The sequence below is a fragment of the Misgurnus anguillicaudatus genome, unplaced genomic scaffold, assembly GCF_027580225.2.
Source record: "Misgurnus anguillicaudatus unplaced genomic scaffold, ASM2758022v2 HiC_scaffold_28, whole genome shotgun sequence".
NCBI lineage: Eukaryota > Metazoa > Chordata > Actinopteri > Cypriniformes > Cobitidae > Misgurnus > Misgurnus anguillicaudatus.
Window position 1 is genome coordinate 4,854,343 of NW_027395278.1, and position 23,783 is coordinate 4,878,125.

The 23,783-nt window shown below is 36.5% G+C and overlaps 2 protein-coding genes across 3 annotated transcripts; one reads left to right on the forward strand and one right to left on the reverse strand.

Annotated features, from left to right (window-relative positions):
- Nucleotides 1-96: 96 nt before the first annotated feature.
- LOC129418213 (cilia- and flagella-associated protein 99) lies at nucleotides 97-9,008 on the forward strand. Its single transcript, XM_055173156.2, has 15 exons — nucleotides 97-494; nucleotides 583-727; nucleotides 887-981; nucleotides 1,197-1,309; nucleotides 1,731-1,908; nucleotides 3,193-3,273; nucleotides 3,404-3,472; nucleotides 3,562-3,648; nucleotides 4,710-4,798; nucleotides 4,989-5,193; nucleotides 5,325-5,466; nucleotides 5,564-5,715; nucleotides 6,283-6,491; nucleotides 8,259-8,445; nucleotides 8,542-9,008. Exons 1-15 carry the CDS (start codon nucleotides 387-389, stop codon nucleotides 8,659-8,661), a joined length of 1,980 nt encoding a protein of 659 aa, XP_055029131.2. The 5' UTR covers nucleotides 97-386; the 3' UTR covers nucleotides 8,662-9,008.
- Nucleotides 8,999-23,503, reverse strand: LOC141362536 (rhotekin-2-like). 2 transcript variants are annotated; one of them, XM_073864766.1, is made up of 12 exons: nucleotides 23,349-23,503; nucleotides 22,154-22,341; nucleotides 14,785-14,837; nucleotides 14,633-14,686; nucleotides 14,318-14,435; nucleotides 14,042-14,242; nucleotides 13,851-13,945; nucleotides 13,660-13,766; nucleotides 13,407-13,538; nucleotides 10,914-11,079; nucleotides 10,706-10,813; nucleotides 8,999-10,603 (listed from the first exon to the last, which is right to left on the reverse strand). In XM_073864766.1, the coding sequence occupies exons 1-12, from the start codon at nucleotides 23,475-23,477 to the stop codon at nucleotides 10,017-10,019; spliced, it is 1,938 nt and encodes a 645-aa protein (XP_073720867.1). In that variant the 5' UTR covers nucleotides 23,478-23,503; the 3' UTR covers nucleotides 8,999-10,016. The 2 variants fall into 2 exon arrangements, with proteins under 2 accessions (XP_073720867.1, XP_073720868.1); XM_073864767.1 differs by lacking the exon at nucleotides 23,349-23,503 and adding an exon at nucleotides 23,117-23,173.
- Between the last annotated feature and the right edge of the window lie 280 nt (nucleotides 23,504-23,783).

The following is a 23,783-nucleotide window of genomic DNA, read 5'->3' on the forward strand; positions in this document are numbered from 1 at the left end:
TTTTTCTAAAATATTATTTATTTTAATATATATTACACAAATATTTTTAAGTTTGTTGGAAAAAGAGACCAAGGGAGAACAGTAATATTGACGTTTCCTCGCAGGAAAAGTAGGACCGCCTCATCGTTGCTGCTAGGCAACAACAAAACACTGTAGCTACAGGATGAGTGTTTTGAAGACTCTTCGTGTAGTTTTTGCGTTTAAATAGGATTGAATGGTTCTACATAATTGTCGATTTATAAACAATCTAAGCAATTTAATTTCTACGTTGTGTCATTACATTTAAATGCGTGCTCTGGCCTGAATCCAGACAAGTTTTCTACATCTGTCCTGCGATCTGTGTTGCTTTATAAAAATATTTAATCTGCCTGAAAAATCCAGTGAGGATGAGCTACAAAGAACTTATCAAGGAAGTCACAAGACTTTTGGACAATTTTCAAGAAGACAAACAATGCATTGACAGCTTTACAGAAGATGCTGCCAAGGAACTTAAGGTATTGTTCTAGTTTGATAGTGAACTTATTGTTTAAAATCAAAAGTATGTTCACTAAGAATATCTGATGTTTGTATTTTGTCTTTTAGAATCTTTCCTCTGATAACCAGATGTTTGTTATTGATACTTTACATGGATGTGTCACACACAAAAAGCTTTTGGATACTGTGGTAAACATATTCTATATTTACCATGGGAAAACTTTACTCAGAGTGGACCGAAACATGTTCATTGGTAAATTTACTTAAATATTAAATATTATTTTCATCGGATGATTATAATATTACCAACATGTTTTATCTTGGTATAATTTTTTTAAATTTCATATTTATGTATTAATTGCTTTATATGGAAAAAGTGCAGTAACAGTGTTATTCTTATTGGTTTTCTCAGTTGTCTGTTACCTTGCCATGTTCCAGCTTGATGATTTGGGCCTGGAGCATTTCAGTAGGATAATAAAGTCTCTAGATGTCTCAAAAATGCACAAAGTAAGGGGAACATAAATTTTATTGAGCAGTATCACAAAATACTTTTGTATGGACAAAGTAATTATTAAGGTCTAAAAACATCTCAAAAATATATTTTAAATAACATATTAAAAAAAATATTTGACAGTGGATCACAAATAACTGAAAGGCACTAACATTTGTATTGTGCATTACTTTATCTTCCCCCCTTTATGATATCCTGTTCAATGCATTAGTTCCTGAGTTTTTTCTTTAACACCGATAACCTCACAAACCAGATCCAGGAGGAATGGAGTCACATCTATGATGATACTGTTGTAAAGAGTAACTGGATCACCCCATTGCTCAGGTAAAATGATAAATAATAAAGAACACAGGGTGACAGGTTATTTTTAGTGCTTTATTTCCAAGTATGGCATTAATCAATAACTTGATATACCCCTGAAGGACAGTGTGTCCCATCACCAAATTATTTGTAGGTAAATTGATTTGGTGTAAATTAATGTGGTGTATTAAATAGGTGGATGTGTTTATAATTCATGACATTATTAATGCAACTATTTAACTATATAAAGTTGAATATAATCTGATTGAATAGGAATCATAATCACCATGACTGGAGGATCCAGGAGGTGTGGCATTGAGTCAGAATGTGTGAATAATAAGTCCTATGAGACCTATAAGATGAAATGTCCTATTTATGGAAGTATGCTTTCTCATGTATGGTTGTTGCCAAACATTGTGCCTTTGTCCTGTATGCTACTGATCAGAAGGTGCAGTGAGATTGAAGTACTTTTGAATCAGCTCGCTAGAAAAATGGGCAAAGGAATTCTGCCAAAGAAACCACCCAGAAAAAACACAGAACCCAAAGAATTTAATCTGACCCAGCCCAAACCTCGACCACTCCCTTCTCCTGAAGTCATCCCACAGCAGGACAAGCCCAAGCCAGTAAGTGTCATCACACACCAAAGAATGTTAATTAAGGTTAATACATGCAGACAAAATGATAAGAATGTAACTAATGTATTTGAAGTGCAACACTTCATAATTGTTTAAAGGAAACACCACAGTTTTCAATATTTTAATATGTTCTTACCTTAACTTAGACGAATTAAAGGCGGAGTCCATGATGTTTGAAAGCCAATGTTGATATTTGAAATCACCTAAACAAACACGCCCCTACCCCAATAGAATCTGGACCTTCTGTTGATAGACCCGCCCCACACATACGCAACCCGGCATTTGATTTGATTGGCTATAAGTGTGTTTTGGTAGTCGGCCCGTCTCCTTTTCCAACGCGTTTTTTAAACATCGTGGACTCCGCCTTTAATACATTCCTATCTTTTTTCAATGCGTGCACTTAATCGTTTTACAGCGTGTCGTGAATGTGTTAGCATTTAGCCTGGCACCATTCATTCGATCCAAACACGGATGAATGAAGAAGCCACAAAACACTTCAATGTTTTCCCTATTTAAAGACTGTTACATGAGTAGTAACACAAGTAAGTATGGTGGCACAAAATAAAATGTGGCGATTTTTTAAGCATTAAAAAATAAGAACCATATTGTATGGCAAAAGAGCACTTAGTTTGCAGCACTTCGTCCTTAGGCACAGTAATATTGACGGAAGATTAAGCGAGAGGGGTAGTAGTCAGGAGTGATGATGTTACTGCGTGCCGAGGTTGAAGTGCAGCAAACTAAATGCTCTTCCGCCATACAATATAGTTTTCATTTTTAATGCTTAAAAATTGACACGTTTTATTTTGTGCCACCATACTTACTCGTGTTACTACTCATGTAACAGTCTTTAAATAGGGAAAACATGGAAGTGTTTGGTGGCTTCTAAATTCATCCCTGTTTGAAATGAATGGGGCTAGGCTAAATGCTAACACATTTACGACACACTGTACAACGATTAAGTGCACGCATTAAAAAAAGATAGGTATTAATTAATCTAAGTTAAGGTAAGAACATAGTAAAATATTGAAAAACTGTGGTGTTTTCCTTTAATGATTAATACTTTATTAATAAATGTAAACTTTATATCTGATCATTAATTAATTATTAAATAAAAAGTGTAGTTAGTTTAAATTTAATCATGAAGAGTTTTACAATGACTTGTAAAACATAAATTGTTTACCTATTACAGTAATATCAAAGCAAGCTGTAATGAATAATAATTGGTTTTGTTTATTTTAGACATTAAAATTAGGTTACACTTTATTTCATCAGGTACCAACCAGCACTCACAGATCTCCAAAGGAACCAGAGATTCTGGACGAGATGAAACAGAGGAACCGACAGCAAGCATTAGTTAGTCAAGACATGAGCTGTTGTTTTGCATGTTGCCTCTCATTACATCACAGCATTTCATTTTGTTACTATTACCAGCCTCATATATATATAAACTTTTCTTCCTGGTGTTATTTCTTCACTCTAATAGCATGTACTGTATGAAGCAAACTCTCAACAGTTTAGATGTGCAAATCCACAGAAGTCTGAGAAAACTCAGGTGAGTGTCTAACAGCAGGATTTAACGCATCAGCTATGCAAACATTGTTTTTTTTTCAAAAGAGGATAAAATTATTTTCCAATGAACAGAATGAGATATCCCAGATTCTTCAAAGCCGTGATGCAGAGCTTAAATTTGACCAAACGTATACTTCTGGCAGCCCTTCCACCCAAAAGGTAACTCCAGCTGACAAAAATGTACAAAATGTGACCCTGTCTGTTAAACCCAGCCTAAAGTTTCATAAGCTTATTATGAGATTTGGAGCATCAAGTTTAATTACACTCACTGATTTCAAACCTTACTCAGTCATGTCTATATTAAAGGAAAACACCACTGTTTTATTAATATTTTACTACATTCTTACCTCAAATTAAACAAATTAATACACACCTATCTTTTTTCAATGCGTGCACTTAATCTTTGTTCAGTGCGTTGTGAATGTGTTAGCATTTAGCCTAGCCCCATTCATTCCTTAGGATCCAAACAGGGATGAATTTATAAGCCACCAAACACTTCCATGTTTTCCTTATTTAAAGACTGTTACATGAGTAGTTACACGAGTAAGTATGGTGGTGGCACAAAACAAAATGTGCCCATTTTTTAACTATAACTAATAAACTAATAACTATATTGTATGGCGGAAGAGCACTTAGTTTGCAGCACTTCAAACTCAGCGGAGTGCTGTATAGGGGGAGTAGTCAGGATTGATGATGTTACTGCGTGCTGAGGTCAAAGTGCTGCAAACTAAGTGCTCTTACACCATACAATATAGTTCTCTTTTTTTTCTGCTTAAAAATTTACACGTTTTATTTTGTGCCACCATACTTACTTGTGTAGTTACTACTCATGTCTTTAAATAGGGAAAACATGGAAGTAATTGGTGGCTTTTAAATTAATCCCTGTTTGGATCCTAAGGAATGAATTGGGCTAGGCTAAATGCTAACAGATTCACGACGCGCTGTACAATGATTAAGTGCATGCATTGAAAAAAGATAGGTAGGTATTAATTAGTCTAAGTTGAGGTAAGAACATAGTAAAATATTGAAAACGATGGTGTTTTCCTTTAAAGATACCAAGGTTATACTTTCAAAGTATGTTCTTTACATTATGATTTTGTAGAAAACAGTAAATCACAAAAAAAGAAAATTATTTTTAGCACAACATACTACATTCAGTCAGTCTTTTTTAAAATATAAAATAGTGTATGATTGTATGTTTACTATTAACAATGGCACAGGCAAACAGCTTACCAGTCAAACTGAATACAACAGCCATCCTGCGAGAGGGTGCTTTGTATAATCGTCAACTGGAAGAGGAGTTACAAAGGTACAGGTTCTGAAATATTACCTGGCATTCAGCATTACAAAGCAATTTATATAATGCTAAAGAAACGTTTCCAATAACATTCACTGTTATGTAAGAAAAGTCTTTTCCCAATGACAGCTTTTGTATGTTCATTTCAATCTTCCACCATCCATAAATGTAATGTAATATGTGTGTATGTTACTGGTTTCAGATTAGAGCGTTTGTCTAAGGGTGCGAATGATCCATCTGCGTTCATCCAGTGGCAGAAGGAGATGAAAGAGAAAGATCTTCAGGAGGAACTAGCTGAACTGGAGCGCCGGCGACTGGAGGGGCGAATCAGCCATGAGGAGGCGGTGCTGGCGCGAGAACGCGTCCTGGAGCGCAACCACCATAAAGCTCAGCAGGCTAAAGAGGAGGTGATCTCATAACAAACATTAGTGTTTATAGCAATGCATGACTCACTTTGATATACTGTACACTGAGATCAGCTCATAGTTTTTTATATCTGTTTGTGCGTTCGTGGTGATGTAATGTGTGGTTACTCCAGACAGCAGAGCTGATGCGCAAGTATGCAGAGAAACGTGTGAAGGAGGAGAAGGAAATGAGGGAGCTGGTACAGCAAGTGGCTGACGGGCACAAGAACTCCAAAGCTGCTAAAGCCAAGCTACAAGAAATCAAACAGCGCATTGGTATACATGCAAATGATAAATATATCATAATAATATTCTTTTTAGTATGAATGTATAAACTTACACACTGAAATTACACTGTGTGTCTGGTGTTAAGTTAAGGAGGTCTCGGAGCAAAGCAGGGAACTCCTCAGTCAGGCTCTGGAGGAAGCACAGGCTGAGCTAAGCAGGAAAATGGAGCTTATTCGTCAGATTCATGCTATTGAATCAATCCCTCTGGACAGACAAAAGTTTATAGATGACACTGAGGTTAGTGGAATACTTCATTAATCCACCAAAACAATACAGTATGATGTCAATACAGAATAAGTGTTAATATAAATAAATATGTGACGCTGCCCTTGAAATCTCAAAATTAAAAAAGTCTCTAAATATGAATTTAGGAGCATCAAAGTTCAATCACTGTCATGACCTTACTTAGTCAATGTCAACAAAGATATAAAGGTTATATTTTTTTACAAACTAAGCGTCACATATTATAAATGTGAAAGTTTTAAAGTAGAGCCCAACCGATAAAGGATTTTGAAGGCCGATACCGATACAAATGTTTGTTGGTTTTAAAATCCGATATTCCGATATATTATTTTTTTTCAGAAAAGCGCAACAAAACATTAACAGATTTCCCTAACATTAGTTATTTGTAGTTATTTATTTAACTTAAATAATATGATAATGCATTTTATATCGGTCGGGCTCTTTTTTAAAGGAAGAAGAATAGTGTTTTAATGAATAACAAAGGTTGTTATAGCTGCCTTATGGAGATGATGGGAAAACATGCATTATAAAGATCTAACAAACAATCCTGATGCGATGCAGACTGCTGGTCATGATCTGTTGTGCGAGATGTCTTTGGCGGAGCTGCGGGAGCGTTTGATGATGCTGAGAGAGTTACAGCAGTTCGAGCAAGAAGAGAGGAGAAGCCGGATCCTGCAGGAGAAGCAGGTGAAGGAGCAGATGTTGTTGGAGCAGCTAGATCACATCTCTCTGTGCAGAAGTCTAGCAGAGCAGGCCTCTGCTGCACGCAGGTAATGCAGTTTTCATACTGTTAAATATGCAAATCTACCTTGAAAGTGACCCTGAACCACAAAACCAGTCATAAGGGTCAATTTTTTGAAATTGAGATTTATACATCATCTGAAAGCTGCATAAATAAGCTTTTAATTGATGGATAGGATCAGATACAACTACACTGCATTCCAAATTATTATGCACATGCCATTTTGTTTATTATTCCAATACAGTAATTAAGTTTACAAATTTTATTTTAGCCTCAACAGTTGACAGTGTGGATGTTATTATATTTAAATAAAATAAAAATGTCAAAATATACTAATTATTATGCAGAATGCACTTAAACATAATTTATTAGAAAAAATGTATAAAATGTATAAAAATGTATATAAAAAATGGAAGTTAAATATAGTTTATATAGTTAAATATTTCTTTAATTTAAATCACTCATGAATCTTATAATAGTTCAATGATTTCGGTTTAGATCCACCAAATAAATAAATTGTTATAGGAAATATATTGCTTTTTTAAAATAATGCACACTTTTTTGTCTTTAGAAAGTTCTTATCCCATATTGTATGAGAACTACAACTTGCTTAATAAATTGAACCATGCATATATAAACTATATTTAACTTCCTTTTTTTTAAATATTAGGAAAAGGCAGCAATAAAAAGCCACAGTTTGTATACCTACAAGATTAATGAATGGGAGAGTTAAAGGCATGTCAAAGATATGCTCATATATTATTATGTAACTTGTGTAAATACATTATTCATTTTACATTGTGTTTGTTTGTTTTTGTTTTTTGAAAAAAAAAAGATCTGTCCATGCAGCACATTTGACAGATATGTGTTTTGGGATCATTTTAATCCATTATATCATTATAAATTATGTTTAAAGGCATTCTGCATAATAATTTGGAACAGCATATTTTTCAAAGTATTAAAGTATCTTTTGACATTTTTATTTAATTTAAATATAATAACATCCACAGTCATATAAGTGTTAATGGTAAAATAAAATTTGTAAACTTACTGACTGTACTGGAAAAATAAACAAAAATGGCATTTGCATAATAATTCGGAAGTTGGTGTATTTGAACATTTTGAATCGGAGGGTGCAAAAAATCTAAATATTGAGAAAATCGACTTTAAATTTGTCCAAATTAAGTAATTAGTAACTGCATCAATTCATAAAAATAAAGTTTTTATATATTTATGGTAGAAAATTTACAAAAATCTTCATGAAACATGATAATATCCTACATAATATACTAAATTAATGTTTTTTTGGCACAAAGAAAAAAAAGATAATTTTAATTTGACCCATAAAATATATTTTGGCTTTTGCTACAAATATACCCGTGCTACTTCAGGCTGGTTTTATGGTCCAGGGTCACAGATGTGACCATGATATAAAAAACGTTCTGCTTTATGCAGAGTAATCTGATCTAAAAATGAGTTACATTCCAATATAGGAAGTACAAAAATGTCTGATATTTGAGTCATACCTAAACATTTATTAAAGGGGACATTTCACAAGACTTAAGATGTAAAATAAATTATAAATTTTTGGTGTCTCCAGAGTATGTATGTGAAGTTCTAGCTCAAAATACCATATAGATAATGTATTAAAGCATGTTAAAATTGCCACTTTGTTCTTGCGAGCAAAAATGTGCCGTTTGGGTGTGTCCTTTAAAATGCAAATTAGCTGATTTCTGCACTAAATGGCTAGTACTTTTTGGATCAAAAAGTGACTGATTTCAGATCTGTTCTACAGTCAGGAGGAGAAACGGTTGAAAAGTGAACTGAGGGAGGCTGTCAGTAAAGATGAGCGAGTGCTGTCCCTTCAGAAGACCCTAGAGCAGAAACAACAGGAAAGACAGCAGATAAAGACTGATAAAACCAATTCAAAGAGAAATGAACAGGGGACCACTATTACAGTCAAGAGCTCCATCCTTAAAAAGGTAACCAAGACCAGAATACAGCTGTTTCTTGTCTATTATGACTTTATCTGTATATAGTTATTTAAAGTGTTTATTTCTGTGCAATGCTGTAAGCAGCAAGTTCTTGAGGAACAGCACTGGCAGGAGATGGAACGCAGTTTGGAACAGCAGGTTTTCGGGGTCATCCAGTCCTCCAACAAAACTAGTGCTGGTCAAAACCAAAGGCGAGTTTGCTGATGACCATTATATTGTAAAAAAAAACTTGTTAGTGTTTCTTTACCTCAAAGAGATGGTGCAGACATATACTAGTCAACATTTGAAGTGGATCAAAAACGTTTATTAAAGTTGCCAAGAACGGGTAACTTTTAAGAAAGGTTTTGATCCACTTTAAATGTTGACTAGTATATACTTTGCCATTGTAAAAAAAAGATAATTACGATAAACAATGTTATTAAAAATTTAAGCAGTCATCAAGCACAGACAAGGCTGATATTATCAAGAATTTGGAGAATAGCAAAATTCCTTCTATGTATTATTGCACAGCAACACAAATAACGACACGAGAATAAACCAGTTTAGTTCAACTTTTAAGTGTACTTTTTCTATCTCATTCCAAAGATACTGCATGTGACATTGTACCTGTAGGTTGTAATAAAACCTAGAGAACAATTAATGTTTTACGCAGTGACTTATTCTGAAACAACTGAAATGCAGAAATAGAATCCAATCAATTAAAAAAGTATTGCACAGTAAAGTATAGACAAATAATTTGCAATAATAGGATTTAGTGGAATGCATGATTTGTGTGCTACTTAAACATTGAATCTAAAAAATTTAAATGAAACTACAGTATAAAAGACAAATAACAAATTAAATGAAAACAACATTACAGACTGAAATGACATTTTCATAAAAGTTCACCATTGGTATTTTACGTTAAAATGAAGGAAAAAATATTGTATAAAATCTTTCAAGAGAATACTGTTAAATAAACTAACCCATAGATTCCAGTTTCTAGTGTTTCCTCACCCACTAATACCATGAGCTTGTGTTCAAAGATGTGCACCTATATTTTCAAACAGATATACTAACGTTTAAGACAATATTAATTTGTGAGATAAAGAAAGAGTTGCATGTTAACCATCACTGTTAAAAAATACATTGAACTGTATGACGATTTGTGCATTCAATGATTCCATGTGCCAAAACCCTGAAAGTGCTCATTTGTAGTGGTTACATAATAACAACTAATCAGTTATAGACAACTAGTGCTAAACACGATACACAACTAATACATAATTCTTGAACAGTAAATGAAGAATTACAAATAAACCATTCAGTTTTGTAAGGCCAAGTTACATCTATCCAACTGTAGGACTGATATATTAAGAGGGAAAAAATAAAAACAAGACCCTATAAAATGAATAAAATTTTTGTCTCCCTTTAGTTTTTTGTTCAAGCGTGAACAAACAAGATAGACAATTTATACATTCACATACGTCTAACCTTTTAACAAAGGTGGACCAATAAAAAGTATAAGTTTCTGCACAGGCACCAATTCATTAATCATGACAGACAGACATCTAATGAAATTACCAGGCTTTAGAGTTTTTCTTTTCTCTGAATGACATTCTCAGTTTGTTCCTGGGGGCCGGCACCGGAGCCTGAGGGTCCTGAATGGAATTTTTCCTGGAATTTTCAGGATTATCAAACTCATCATTTTTTGGTGTATAAGGGTGCTGACAGGGCTCAATCTGTCCCAGAGGTGGGTTTTTACGATGGGAAGTGTGGTTCTTTTGCAGTTGCTGGATGATGGCAGAGAATTTAGCATCCAGCGATGGTCTCCCTGCCCGAGGCCTCGCCCCTTTACAGTTCTCTTTTTCCTGATTGGATAAGATGCTGGCAGGTTGAACATATGGTAATTTGTCAGGAGGGGGTGGAGGAGCTCTCCTCTTTTTGCTGCTGCTCGTGGTCGGACTTAAAGTTGACTGGTCACTTTCTTTACCTGGTGACAGAATTGCTTTTTGTACCACCATTGGTCGAGATCCTTCAAACAGTGCAGCCCAATGAGGAGGCTCTTTCTCCTCACCCTGACCAATGAGATAGCGTCCATCAGTTTCCTCAATCTTGTTGTGAATTATGTCAGTCAAGCTTTCGAATTTCCCAGGGGAGCCGATGCCTGAAACCAGGAAACAAATACATTTTTAAACGAGCAATTAACACAAAATCACTTAAAGTTATGATGTAATGTCTCTCTGTCGACACTCAATTCATAACTCACTCAAATCCTTATAAACAGAATCGGCTTCCTTCGTCAGAAAAAGTGGTGGTTTCCTTGGTGACAAAACTTCGATTTCCATGAGCTTGTTGCATGCGTGTTGCCACTGACCTAATATAAGGGTTAATATTAAGTCACAACAAGCACAAATTCCTGACAGGTTTGTTATATACTGTACCAAATACATGAGTGAAAATCTTTTTTTACTTACTCTGGTCATAAATGTGCTGCCACAATGCATCCAGCCACTCCTGTAGGACATCAGGAGTTTCAGCAATGAAAACATGACTGGAAGAGTCTCCATGTCCTGGGTTTATTAGGCACAGTCTAGACCCAGTCCTCTCATGATCCTTGCCTACAACCCGGATACGAGAATCCTGCACACATACACAAGGGCTGCAGCTATCGATTCTTTTTGTAATCGATTAATCTAGCACTGAATCGATCGATTAATCGAGTAATCGGATAAAAATTTGTGTGTGTTTTTAAACAACCAAAACAAATAATGCATAACAAAAATGACGTGGCTGTAAAATGTTCAAGCATTTGGCTTTTATTTTTTAAAAAAAGACAGAGGTATTTGGCTCCAAAAAATAAGCCTATTTACTTCAATTTTTACCCATTTAGTGTTTATAAGTGCCAGTGCCAACAATTAAACACTTTAATTTATTAATATGCACAACAAGTTTCATGCTGTAATCTAGCCCTGACATCAAAGTAAATATCTGGTTTATATACATTTCTACACCTGCAGCATTTACCATTAGGCTTTTAACATATAATATATCATTTCTGGGGTGAGCCTATTTGCTATGGTAACAACCTGTGTGTGTGCGCGCACGTGACACCTGTGTTTGTGTGTGTGCACGCGTTCTGTGCATGAGGAACAGTGATACCCCAGTCAGACCGTTGCTTCATTGCAATAGAACGCTACATTTGGTTTGCATCACTTGCATTGCGGTGCATTTTAGGTTAAGAATCCGTTCGAAAAATCACAACATCACGTCCCGCTGTATACAGTGAATGCATGCTGAAATTATTGTTGCGCGGCTACATAAAAGTTTAAGCATATGTGATGCATTGCGCGATCGGTCTGACTCGCGTGAGAGAGAATAATTTATGCTAAACTCCAATAAGACAGAGATTATTATTATTGAACAAAATATGTCAGATTACAAGTTGCCCATATATGATTGCACTGTGGTGCCGTTTTTTGGTACACACATCTGTAAAGTGCATGCGTGTGTGAAGGGGTTCTTTTTTAAGCTATATACTCTCCTGCTATTGAACGTGAATACGTTTACTACTTAAAAACATCAACGCTAAACATCATATCTAGTCAAACCGCATAACGACATCGCTACAGATACAGTATGGGATTAAAACCAGCGGAAGCTACGTTACCTTGTTTCAGAGACGCTTGGTGAAACAGCAGTTGATGTTTTCTGTTCAGAGGCTGAATTTAATGATAATGTAACGATCCCAAACTTTAGACATTCTCTTTCTGCCGTTTATGGACATATTCGCTCCGCCATCGCGCCAACTAAATTCAAAATGAACCACGCGCTATTACAGTATGTGCTTCCTGAACATTGAACAACGCTCCGTGTGAATCAGATCTCGGCGCGTGTAGTGCGCGTCATAGGAATTTAACGAGGCTTCGAGGCAGAATTTTTGCCTCGAGGAATTTTTTGAATCGAGTAAATCGAGTAACTCGATGAATCGTTTCAGCCCTTATACTTACAAAACCTATTGTACATTATCATAATTACATATTACAATTAAGATATCACTAAAACAGAACGTCTTGGTGAATAATAAAATAATTTTTCATTAAATGGCAGATATAATTCCATAGACCTTTATTGAAGGAGGGAATTGCTAGGTTTTGGGTTGGGGAGAGGTGTATGTATGCTCATTTTCCAGCTCCCCTAGAGTTAAACATTTGATTCTTAACGTTTTGAAATCCATTCAGCTGATCTCCGGGTCTGGCGTGAGCACTTTTAGCATAGCTTAGCACAATCCATTGAATCTGATTAGACCATTCACATCATGCTAAAAAATAACCAAAGAGTTTCGATATTTTTCCTATTTAAAACTTGACTCTTCTGTAGTTACGTTGTGTACTAAGACCGACAGAAAATTAAAAGTTGCGATTTTCTAGGCAGATATGCTAGGAACGAACTATACTCTCAAACTGGCGTAATAATCAGTGACTTTGCCATTGTAACATGTCTGCAGCAGGCGTGATATTACGCACTGCCTGAAAATAGTGCCCTTGGTTACTTTCAATGGCAGGGGACTATTTTCGGGCAGTGCGTTATATCACTACGCCTGCTGCAGCCATGTTACACCAGCAAAGCCCTTGATTATTATTATGCCAGAATGAATGTATAGTCCTAGTCATATCTGCCTAGAAAATCGCAACTTTTAATTTCCCGTCGGTCTTAGTACACGATGTAACTACAGAAAAGTCAATAGGAAAAATATTGAATCTCTTTGGTTATTTTTTAGAGTGATGCTAATGGTCTAATAAGATTAAATGGATTGTGCTAAGCTATGCTAAAAGTGCTAGCGCCAGACCCGGAGATCAGGTGAATGGATTCCAAAACGGTAAGAATCAAATGTTTAACTCTAGGGGAGCTGGAAAATGTGCATATTTTCAAAAAAAGTCAAGTGTCCCTTTAAAGGCTCAGTTCCCTACCTTGTTTATGGGAATAATGAGGCTTGGCTCCATTTTAGCTTGAATCTCTTCAGGTGAGTAATAGCACGAAAGCCGTCCAGCCTTCAGCACACAGTACAGCCGACAGCTGCGCTGCAATCCCTCAATGCTTTGCTGTACATGCAGTCATCAAATAGGCATTAGTATAATTAAACAATTCACAGCACAGTCCATATACAAATGTTAATATGAATCTCTACAGTGATCATCAGATGTGCGTGCTTGTCAAGTGTACCTGTTGGCTCAGGTAGCCTGTCATCATATCTTGAGTCATGCAGTCAGGTTGAGCCACAAGCTGACAGCACAGGTTTCCATAGAGGGGAAGCCATGATGAAGTCTCCACTGAACAAGCAATGGCATAGAGTCAACCAAAAAGGTCCGGATCAATATGGTAAACATAAAAAAATGCAGCTTGTTTGTTCTAACCATTCTGCAGGATAATAAGAGAATGAGACTGGAAAGAGCCTTCAGCCTGCTCCAGACCCAGCGTTGTGTATGCCAACATCGAGTATCGTGCACATCTACACACAAGTCATCAGAGAAAAACACTCAAACTTGATTTGCTGTAATGCACATTTCTTAAGAAAAATATATAGTTCACAACAACATCTGCATACTGTGGAATTGGGTTGGACTGAAGGAAAGTATCTGGGTCTCCTCCATCCAGAAGGGGGCAGAGTTTCCTTCCTGAAGATCTGCCAAATGAAGAGCGCAGCTTCCTGGCCAGTTTTTTTGGAGTGTTCACAAAGGCTCCCTCCCCTTCTAGTCCACAGCTATACAGCTCCAATGTTATTTCAAAGTCTGGCTTAGCCTCAGAGCTGTATGGAAAAATATCTGTTAAAAGGTTGCAGACTTCCACCATAATAAAGATTCAATAAATAGTAAAGACGTACAATATATTTACACCCTCAAAGCAAATATCAGTCATTGATGGGTCTGCAATCACCATTTCTGTGTCAAAAATCTCAGAGCCAATTTTCATCAAGCAGAAGACTGCCACCCTCTGTTCATCTGTAGGGTTCAAAGATAAATGACAATTTTAATAGCAACATATAATTTAAACAAAAACATTTTATGAATGTTTTTTATTTATAGCACCTTTAATTTATAACAAAGTAGCTTTCTTCTGTTTCATTTCATCTATGAAATTATCTGTTTTGGCTGTGCCAAAATATTAGTAAATGTTAAAATGTAAAAAAAATTCTCACTTCCTTTGCTGTTGAAATGTTCAGAATCTTTCCAAAACAATGGGATTCGCAGACCTAAATGAGCAAGGGCAAAAACAAATGTTAAACGTTGAAATATTAGCAGTAAATCAGACTTAATAATATGGATGAAAAAGTTCTGAAGCAACGCTCACCAGATATGGCTACCTTTCCTTTACAAGGAACTTGATTTGGAGAGTTTGAAGACCTAAAATAAAATATTACACACCAATTTTAATCCTTTACAATGTATAGTTGACCTACATTTACAATCGGTGGCTGCTCGTGACTGCTCTTCCGAGGGGTGCAAATTTAAAATTTGTCATGTGTGTTGCCCGCGTTTTCAAAATGTGTGTTTGTTGCGTAATGTAAACCATGTGTCTTATCAAAATAAAGTATCTGCTGCATACGTGTCAAAACTGTTTATAATAAAAAAAGAGAGACGCTCACGTTCACAAAATACTCGCAAGACACTCATTTAATACTAAACTTTGATTACGCATGAGATTATGCGAGTATCTGGCAAACACAAGCGTTTATCATAAACCCTTTAGACGCGTCTGCAGCAGACACTTATTGTGACGAGACACAGATGCACATAGAAACATGTTTGAGACGATGGAAACCAAGGCAATTTTAAAGTCAAAATAAAACATTTTGTCATTTGTCTAATTGTCTTGGAATATATATATTTTTTTTTTTACAAATGACTTCTCTGTGAGCTTCATTATTTTTTTTTTAATTCTTGTGGCCTCATAATCTTTAATCAAAAATGCAAATCTTCTCCTCGAAATGATCTCTCTTTACTTCCGGTCATATGCTATGGCAGGTGGGCGAGGTCCGGAAAAAGATAGTAGCGATTAGCAATTAGCAACATGGCCCAACTTTAAAGGCGCTTTAAGTGAATCTGTGTGACGTCACTTTTTGTTGATGTTTGAACTGTTTTCAAACAAACGGAGCATAGCTAACTCCTCCCCCTCCCTTACGTGCTTTCATGAACGGCCCAACCCCCACCCTCAAATCCTTCTTGTCGTTTATTGGCTGGAACACTGTTATGTTTCGTGGTGGTAGGTTTGGCCACTGTGTTTTTATTGCAGAGTTTGTGGAGTCTGGGCTGTCTACACAGGCGGCGTTTTTTACGTTTTGATCAGCGGACAGGCAGCAAGCAGATAGTGAGGAGATGTTTGCTGTATGTAACAAAAAATGTTTTAAGGTCTAAAACGCGTGAATTCACTTAGAGCACCTTTAAATGTTCCAATCAATTGAATTCTCGAAAAAACAAATTTAAAGAAACATTTTTCACTCGGATATACGTCACCACTGGGAAAATTAGACAATCGCTACTTCAGTTTCTTCGACTTTAAACTAGAGCCCGACCGATTTATCGTTTTGCCGATTTTATCGGCCGATATGAGCATGTCGCAGATATATCTGTATCGGCGTATAAGCCGCAGATATGCGCCGATATGAACGTTTGTTACAGAACACATTCAGGCATGTGATTGGCTAAGGACAAAAAAGCAGGAAAATATATTGAGACCCCCCCCCCCACACACACACGCCAATCAAACTGGTGGCGGATCTTTACGGATAGTAAAGTAGGACCCATAACAAAAAAAACACATTTTAATTTATTTTACAGCTAGATGTGCAACATGCAACTTTTTTGTACAGTATGACACACAACAATTTATTTGGTGGATGTGTAACAGTGGGAATCAAAAGCAAGTGTCTTGTCCACTGCTCCATCACCACCTCTCTCAATAACAAAAACCATGACAAAAAAATATGTTTTAACTTAATTTTGTTTTGCATTTTTACCCAACTTTAACAGCTAAATGTGCAACATGCAAATGTTCATGTCAAAAGAAGGCCTATTTTGCAGACATCCATATAAAATGTAGGCAATGGCTTATAAAGAAAGAATAAATCTTACAAAGATTTTTTTCCAAATCCACTTAGGTTTCTCAGCTTGCACTCTAGCATTTGTGTGATCCAGGTAACGTTAACTTTGCATAAAAATGGTTATCATTGGCATGGCTACTTTTAATTTTATACTTTAAGTACATTTCCAAGCCTGTACTTTGATACTTTTACTTGAGTAAAGAAGTTAAATCAGTACTTCTATTTTTACCAGAGTATTTTTTTAATACAAATATCTGCAAAAATCTGCTACACAGGACCTTTAGTTATAATAAAGTGTCTTAAAGGTCTCTTTTTCTAATTTTAGACCCCTGTAGATGAGTAACTTTGTTAGCTGTTAAACATAAACAATAGAAGGTTGACACTAATAAATAAAAGTAATTGCAGGGCGCGCAAAATTTTAAAATCCCTGGTAGCCCTTCAGGCAGGCACTCTTAAACTTTTGGTAGCCCGAAATGAATATAAGTAGCCCGAATAAAAAATACATTGTTTAATGTAGAATATTGATAAATCCTGGATTTCCAGGATTTTCCAACTATTCCTGCCCATCCCCAGCTAACAATCTTTGGTTCCCAAAACTTTCCCCTAACTTTAGTTTTTGGTTTCTAAAACTTTATTTTCCAAGGTTTTTGGTTAGCCAGGATTGTTTTCTTTAAAAAATAAACATTGCCCTAACGTTATTTTTAGGTTAGTTTAACGTTCCCCTAACATTAGAATAATTTAATTGTTCTATTCCTGAAATATTATATGAATGTATTATAACATGGGTTATTTTTTTAATAAAAAATACTTCCAACACATCACACATTGTATTTAGATAACATGGTATTTTATCAAATATATAAACAACCAGTGACTTTAACACAATATAGAAGACTTAAAACAGATATTTATTAAAAAGGAATAAACATGTAATTCCCTTTAGGTTAACAGATCTTACCATAGCAGTTTATTTTCGCTAGAATAATGTTAGACTCTGAGGTAAAACGAAATGTATTCTATTTGCTTTAGGTAACATATCTTACCACTGCTGTTTAGTCACCTATCAGAAGCTTCTTACATCATATTCTCTTAATAGCCTAGACGTGTCAAATCAATCGGAAATCACTCAAATATATTTTCCTTCTCACATACTTAAGTTAGTAACTGAAGAAAGAAACGCTAAATTTCATTTTCGTTTTTACCTTATAGACTAACATTGTTTTAGCGGCTAAAACAATGTTAGTCTATGAGGTAAAAACGAAATGACGTTAATTTATTAAATGACTTGAGTTCGCACCTTTTGCTGAGCACAAGAGCAAAGCAGGTGCTCTGCTCATGAAGAGCGAAGCCGGGAGAAGCGCATGCAGAGGGTCGCGCGCATATCAGACGTGCACATTAACGGATGGGTTTAATTTTGCTTTCACTTCATTTCTCTCATTTCTGTGAAAATTGCCGCTCCAAATCCACCAAGTAAACCGACGTGTATATGTTTGCCGCTTTGTTTCGCGTCACGCGAGTCGTGACAGCCAAGCGTCGCAAATGAGGAGAAGAGAGGAGAGAAACGATCGGGTCTGATTGGTGAATGCCGAATACAATCATACTTCGCCATCCGCCATTTGCGAACGGTCGGAAACACGTCCTTGTTGATACTTGGAAAGGAAGAAAATGCATCTATTTGTCATCTGACGTGCCGCCCGGTGTGGTGGCCCTGTTGCGCGGGGACGGCGATTGTGGTTCCGTCCCGGGTTAGCATGGCGACGGCTGTGAGATACCCCCTCCCCCCTATTTTTTTTTTTTTTACATATCTGCATGATTCACGTAGGTCACATTTTCAGGTCGGAAAATCCGGAATTCCGGATTAATCCGGAAAAATCACATCCCTGCACATTAAATGCATTTGAAAGATGTAAGTACTTGTTTGTCCAGCAGAGTGCGCCATACTGGTTGCTAATGGCGACCCAGATCACTCACTGTAGTGACACCAGCCAATCCCCCACCCCCTTCACTTCAGTCAGTCTCTCAGTTCAGGTGGCATGGAAGCAGTCACGCAGTGTCTTCTTCACAACATTTTTACACCTGATATTAAGACGCGCTTTGGTCGATTGGATTATAAATGGACAAGAGAGACGCATTCCCGCTTACATTTGGTGTTTTTAATCCGTCTCTTTGTCGACTTGCGAGTTAAAACGCAAGCGGGAGAAATGACGTGAGACGGAGAAATGACACGTTTAAACTACGCGCATCCGTGCACTTATATAACACTATATGAGATTACTGCTGCTTGTGTTGTTAGTTAACATGCTCATTTCAGAGCAATTGATTCAATAAGCTCGCGCAACTCTATATCCTTGCTAAATAAAAGAGGCGGAGCGAAGACGCTTTAGTTTTATAAAAGTCTAAAGTTTGCACGGAACCCTGGGTTTGTGTTATAAAAACGTTGTGCACAACATTAAACATAGCGTACATTAGTATGTGCTCCGTCAAGCATTGTCTTCGTAACTGTGAGTGGCTAACTAATTTGTGAAGTACACAACTTACTGTAAAGCTAATATTAATCAATGACTTCATAAGTTTCTCTTTATAACGTTATTCTCGTCAAAACTGCAAATGATGCAAGTTTTATGTATTTTGTTTTCTTTGTGTTTTAAAGTTATTTATAATAAGTCAAGTTTACTGTTTAGTGCACTGATATCCAACTAATTTTGGATAATAAAGTTTATTGTTAACTTCTTGCCTATAGTACATATCTTTGTCACATCAATATAAGTGTTGGATCACCACATTTGTGAGTGATCATTGCATTGCATTGTATTTATTCATATACAGTATATTATGTTAAAGTATATAGTGTATTCTATGTACAGTACTTTAGTATAATATACTGTAGTATATACTGAACTATAATATACACAAAGAATATCGGCCGATATATCGTTATCGGTCTTTTTTTACTCCCTAATATCTGTATCGGCCCGAAAAAACGCATATCGGTCGGGCTCTACTTTAAACAGCAGGAATAAGAATGATCAGCCTGATCTCACGAGAATTCATAAATATTTTACAAGTTGGCTAAGGCCTAGTCCACACTGACACAGGTATATTTATACCCGGAGTTTTCCCAAAAAAAAAATCCCGTCCACACATGCTCGGTTCAATTTAAATATCCATCCACACGATAACGCAAAAGCACGCCATCAAGCGCTGTCAAGAGCATGCCACACTAGCAGGCGGGGATATAACCCAAATCGTGTTCCGCAATATAGTGAGATAACCGAGTATCTATCTGTATACATGTTAGAAGCCCTGTTAGCACAGTTATTATTAGCAAGATACGTCCGCCATTGCACAGAGGCCCTGTCCCAAATGGCACACTTCATGTGGACTTTCGGTGTCGTGGCCTTAAATTGCGCGTTCTCGCTTAGTCTACGAGTCCGTAGGGTGTCCCATCTGTCATTTTTAGGCTTTGAAGTGTGCTCATCAGCGCCTCCTTTGCCCCCTTGATGCGGTCTCCGGCGAAGCCCGCACTGCAGCAGGCTTCGAGCACTTTACCAACCCAGAAGTCCTTGCGAAAGAGCAATCAGACCAATCAGACGACGGAAGGGAGGAGTTCACACTGACGGGCAACTTCTCTACCTATTTCCGGTGTGATGCTCGAGTCTGGACTACGTGATGTCATCAAAGTGTGGACTCTGAGGAGGACCACAAGTCCGGAGTGTGCCATTTGGGACAGCGCCACAATCATCAACAAAGCAGTCAGCGGCGCACAATCTTGACGTCAAACACAGTGTACACCGGCGCACACTCTGATGTCGTAAGGGAAAACCCCCGGTTTTACTCTCTATACGACACCACTGTAACCGTTTTTTTTTTAAAAAGCTCACCCTGGCCGGGGTTTTCAAATATGCTCGGTTTCAGTGCCCTGATACTGCGGTTTCGTGTGGACGAACGGCCGAACCGCGTGAAAAAACTCACGGTTATAAAAATACCCGTGTTCGTGTGGACTAGGCCTAATTCGTATGAATTCATACAAAGTTAATTGTGCAAAACGTATGATTCTCATGAAAAAAAACTATGACGAAACTGAAACCTACGAATGTGGTTGTATGAAGTAATACGAATTAGCCAACGCTTAAAATGTATATGAATTCTCGTGAGATAGAGTTGGAATGTCTCCAATTTTATGGAGTTAAAGGAATAGTCTACTCATTTTCAATATTAAAATATGTTATTACCTTAACTAAGAACTGTTGAATCATCCCTCTATCATCTGTGTGTGTGCACGTAAGCGCTGGAGCGCGCTGCGACGCTACGATAGCATTTAGCTTAGCCCCATTCATTCAATGGTGCCATTTAGAGATAAAGTTAGAAGTGACCAAACACATCAACGTTTTTCCTATTTAAGACGAGTAGTTATACGAGCAAGTTTGGTGGTACAAAATAAAACATAGCGCTTTTCTAAGCGGATTTAAAAGAGTAACTATATTTTATGGCGTAATAGCACTTTTGTGAGTACTTCGACTCGCCTGAAAAGTCCGCTCCCCTTCTCACTCTCATAATGGGAGAGGGAGGGTGTTACTGCGCCGAGTCGAAGTACTCCCAAAAGTGCTATTACGCCATAAAATAGTTACTCTTTTAAATCTGTTTAGAAAATCGCTACGTTTTATTTTGTACCACCAAACTTGCTCGTATAACTACTCGTCTTGAATAGGAAAAACGTTGATGTGTTTGGTCACTTCTAACTTTATCTCTAAATGGTACCATTGAATGAATGGGGCTAAGCTAAATGCTATCGTAGCGTCGCAGCGCGCTCCAGTGTTTACGTGCACACACACAGATGATAGAGGGATGATTCAACAGTTCTTAGTTAAGGTAATAACATATTTTAATATTGAAAATGAGTAGACTATTCCTTTAATTGATGAATTTGTCCATAACTTGTCTTAAAACATATTAAAAAACACCATATAGACTTATAAACAACAATAAAACCCAGATTGTTCCCACAGTGGGACTTTAATGAAAATGTTTTCTTTATAAAAAAAACCTTGACATGACTTTTTCTAAAGTCTGGAAATACATGTCATGAATAGATAAAACTGTCCAAGGTGCTTGGAACAACCTAGAGTATCTGGAAACTAGGTATCAATTCACTAAAAGCAACATTTAGAGGGGCCACCCTATGCCTGTAAAACAGCTTTTGGTCTTGGTACATTTGGACACACTGTAATTCCATTTTACACATAAGTTTCCTAAATGTGAAAATACAATTTATTTTAACTTTCTTCATTTTTAACTAGTAAGGAGTTGCTATAAATTATAAAAATAAAGTTAAAATAACATAAGCTAATTCAAACTTCAAAATTTATAGCAACTCCTTATTAGTCATGAAAGTTAAAATTAATTGTAAATTCAAGTTGATTAAACTTAATAATTCAAGAACTTTTGCAAAGTAACTTTGCAGGTGGTTACTGAATCTCAAGATTCAAGATTCAAGTTAAAGGCAGAAAATGTTTGTAAATAAAATTCTTATTGATTTTCACCCACTAAAGCAAAATGAAGCCGTGTGCAAACCAGGGGTAAAGCGGTGTGTGCACAACACAGTAGGCTAAAATCACTAACCTTCTGATATCCTGGTGCTGTTTTCTCCTTTGTGCTTCACTCATGTAGGCTTTAATTCTTGCATTACACGTTAACAGACTCCTGGATGCATCCAACACCTGCTCTTTCTTAGTACTGGCAACCAGAAGTTTGTAAGCCCCTGCTCTCATTCGCATCTCAAAATCCAACTTCTCCTGAATATCACAGTCCTGGTGGAAGACAAAGCAGGTTTATGAAAAAGTAACCTCAAAACACCCCATAGCGAAAAACGAATGGACACTGATGGAAGAGCGATCATGTATTGAGAGAAACTCTACAATGTTATCTAGTCTACAATAATTCCTGAAGCAGGTGCATGCTGATGTATGGAAAGATGAGATATATACTGTAATGTAGTACTTGTAAGAAGGGAAGGAGCTCAGCCTTAAACTCTTCCCATTATAACTAGCACACAACAGGTTTCTGAACAATGGGTTTGATATCCGAGAATGTGAAATGAAATAATGAAGGTGGGTGGTGAAAAGGTGGGGTAAAATTATACAATGAATCTTTCTACAAGACAATCCTACTCTTTTAGAGATGTGTGATGACGTTTCAGAATTCAAACAGCGGGGCTGAATGATTTTGAAGAAACATGCGCTAGGCAATATGTGATATACAATATGCATTATGCAATACGATAATTAATTATGTTTGTAAAATAAATTTAATTAATAATAAAATATAAAATTTCTGCTGCATGAATTTTAAAACTAAATTTTATATCCATTATTTGTTTCCATAATCCATAACTCTGCATCAACTTTTTTGACTATGCATAACTTTATTTTTTAAGTAACGTTAATAAAATAATTTAGTTATTGCAAATCATTGGCAAACGCAGATTGCGATATGCACATAGTTTCGATTTATCTCGCTGCCATGTTTGTCGATTTTTACGTTGTATACGACAGAAACACGATCACACCCTCGTGCATAAACCACCTTTAGTTTTTTAGAAATCTGTCGTATGCACAACAAATTCATGTCCTGTATTATCTGCTGCGTGTCATTCAAACTTCGCTTCACATGTCTCTCTTTTGCCTGAGAAAACATTAAATGTGACTGGTTAGTTTTTAACTAACGTTACCATTTCTAACATCAACAGACCAGTTGAAACACAAAACAGTGATTGCTAAATTGGTCATTCTTTAAACACGATCGGTTTATGACTCACCTCGTTTAGAAAAAACATGCTTTCTCTTATTTTCTTTCTCTTGATCTCCATTGCGAGCGAAGAGCATGATGATATAGTTGATCTGGTGCTAATTCGTTTAAAATTTTGAATATCCCGCGGTGGATCCATACTGGCCTCCTCACTGAGACAAGCCCCTCCGTGAACCACAAACCAACGGATTACACAAGCTGGAATCGACCAATCAGCTTTCTGCAAAGCGCCTCGTTGCCTACACAACAGCGGGGCTGTACCATTTTTAAATCCTGAGAGGTTGGATTGTCGATACATCTTTATGATATTGGTGTACATACGTCATATTTATTGGTTATTTTGTGTTATATTAATTAACAATTGTTATAATAACAATTTTAATAGTCTAAAAAGCTTATTTTCGAGTGTTTTCCTCTGTGTTTTCTATTTTTTACATCACCGACC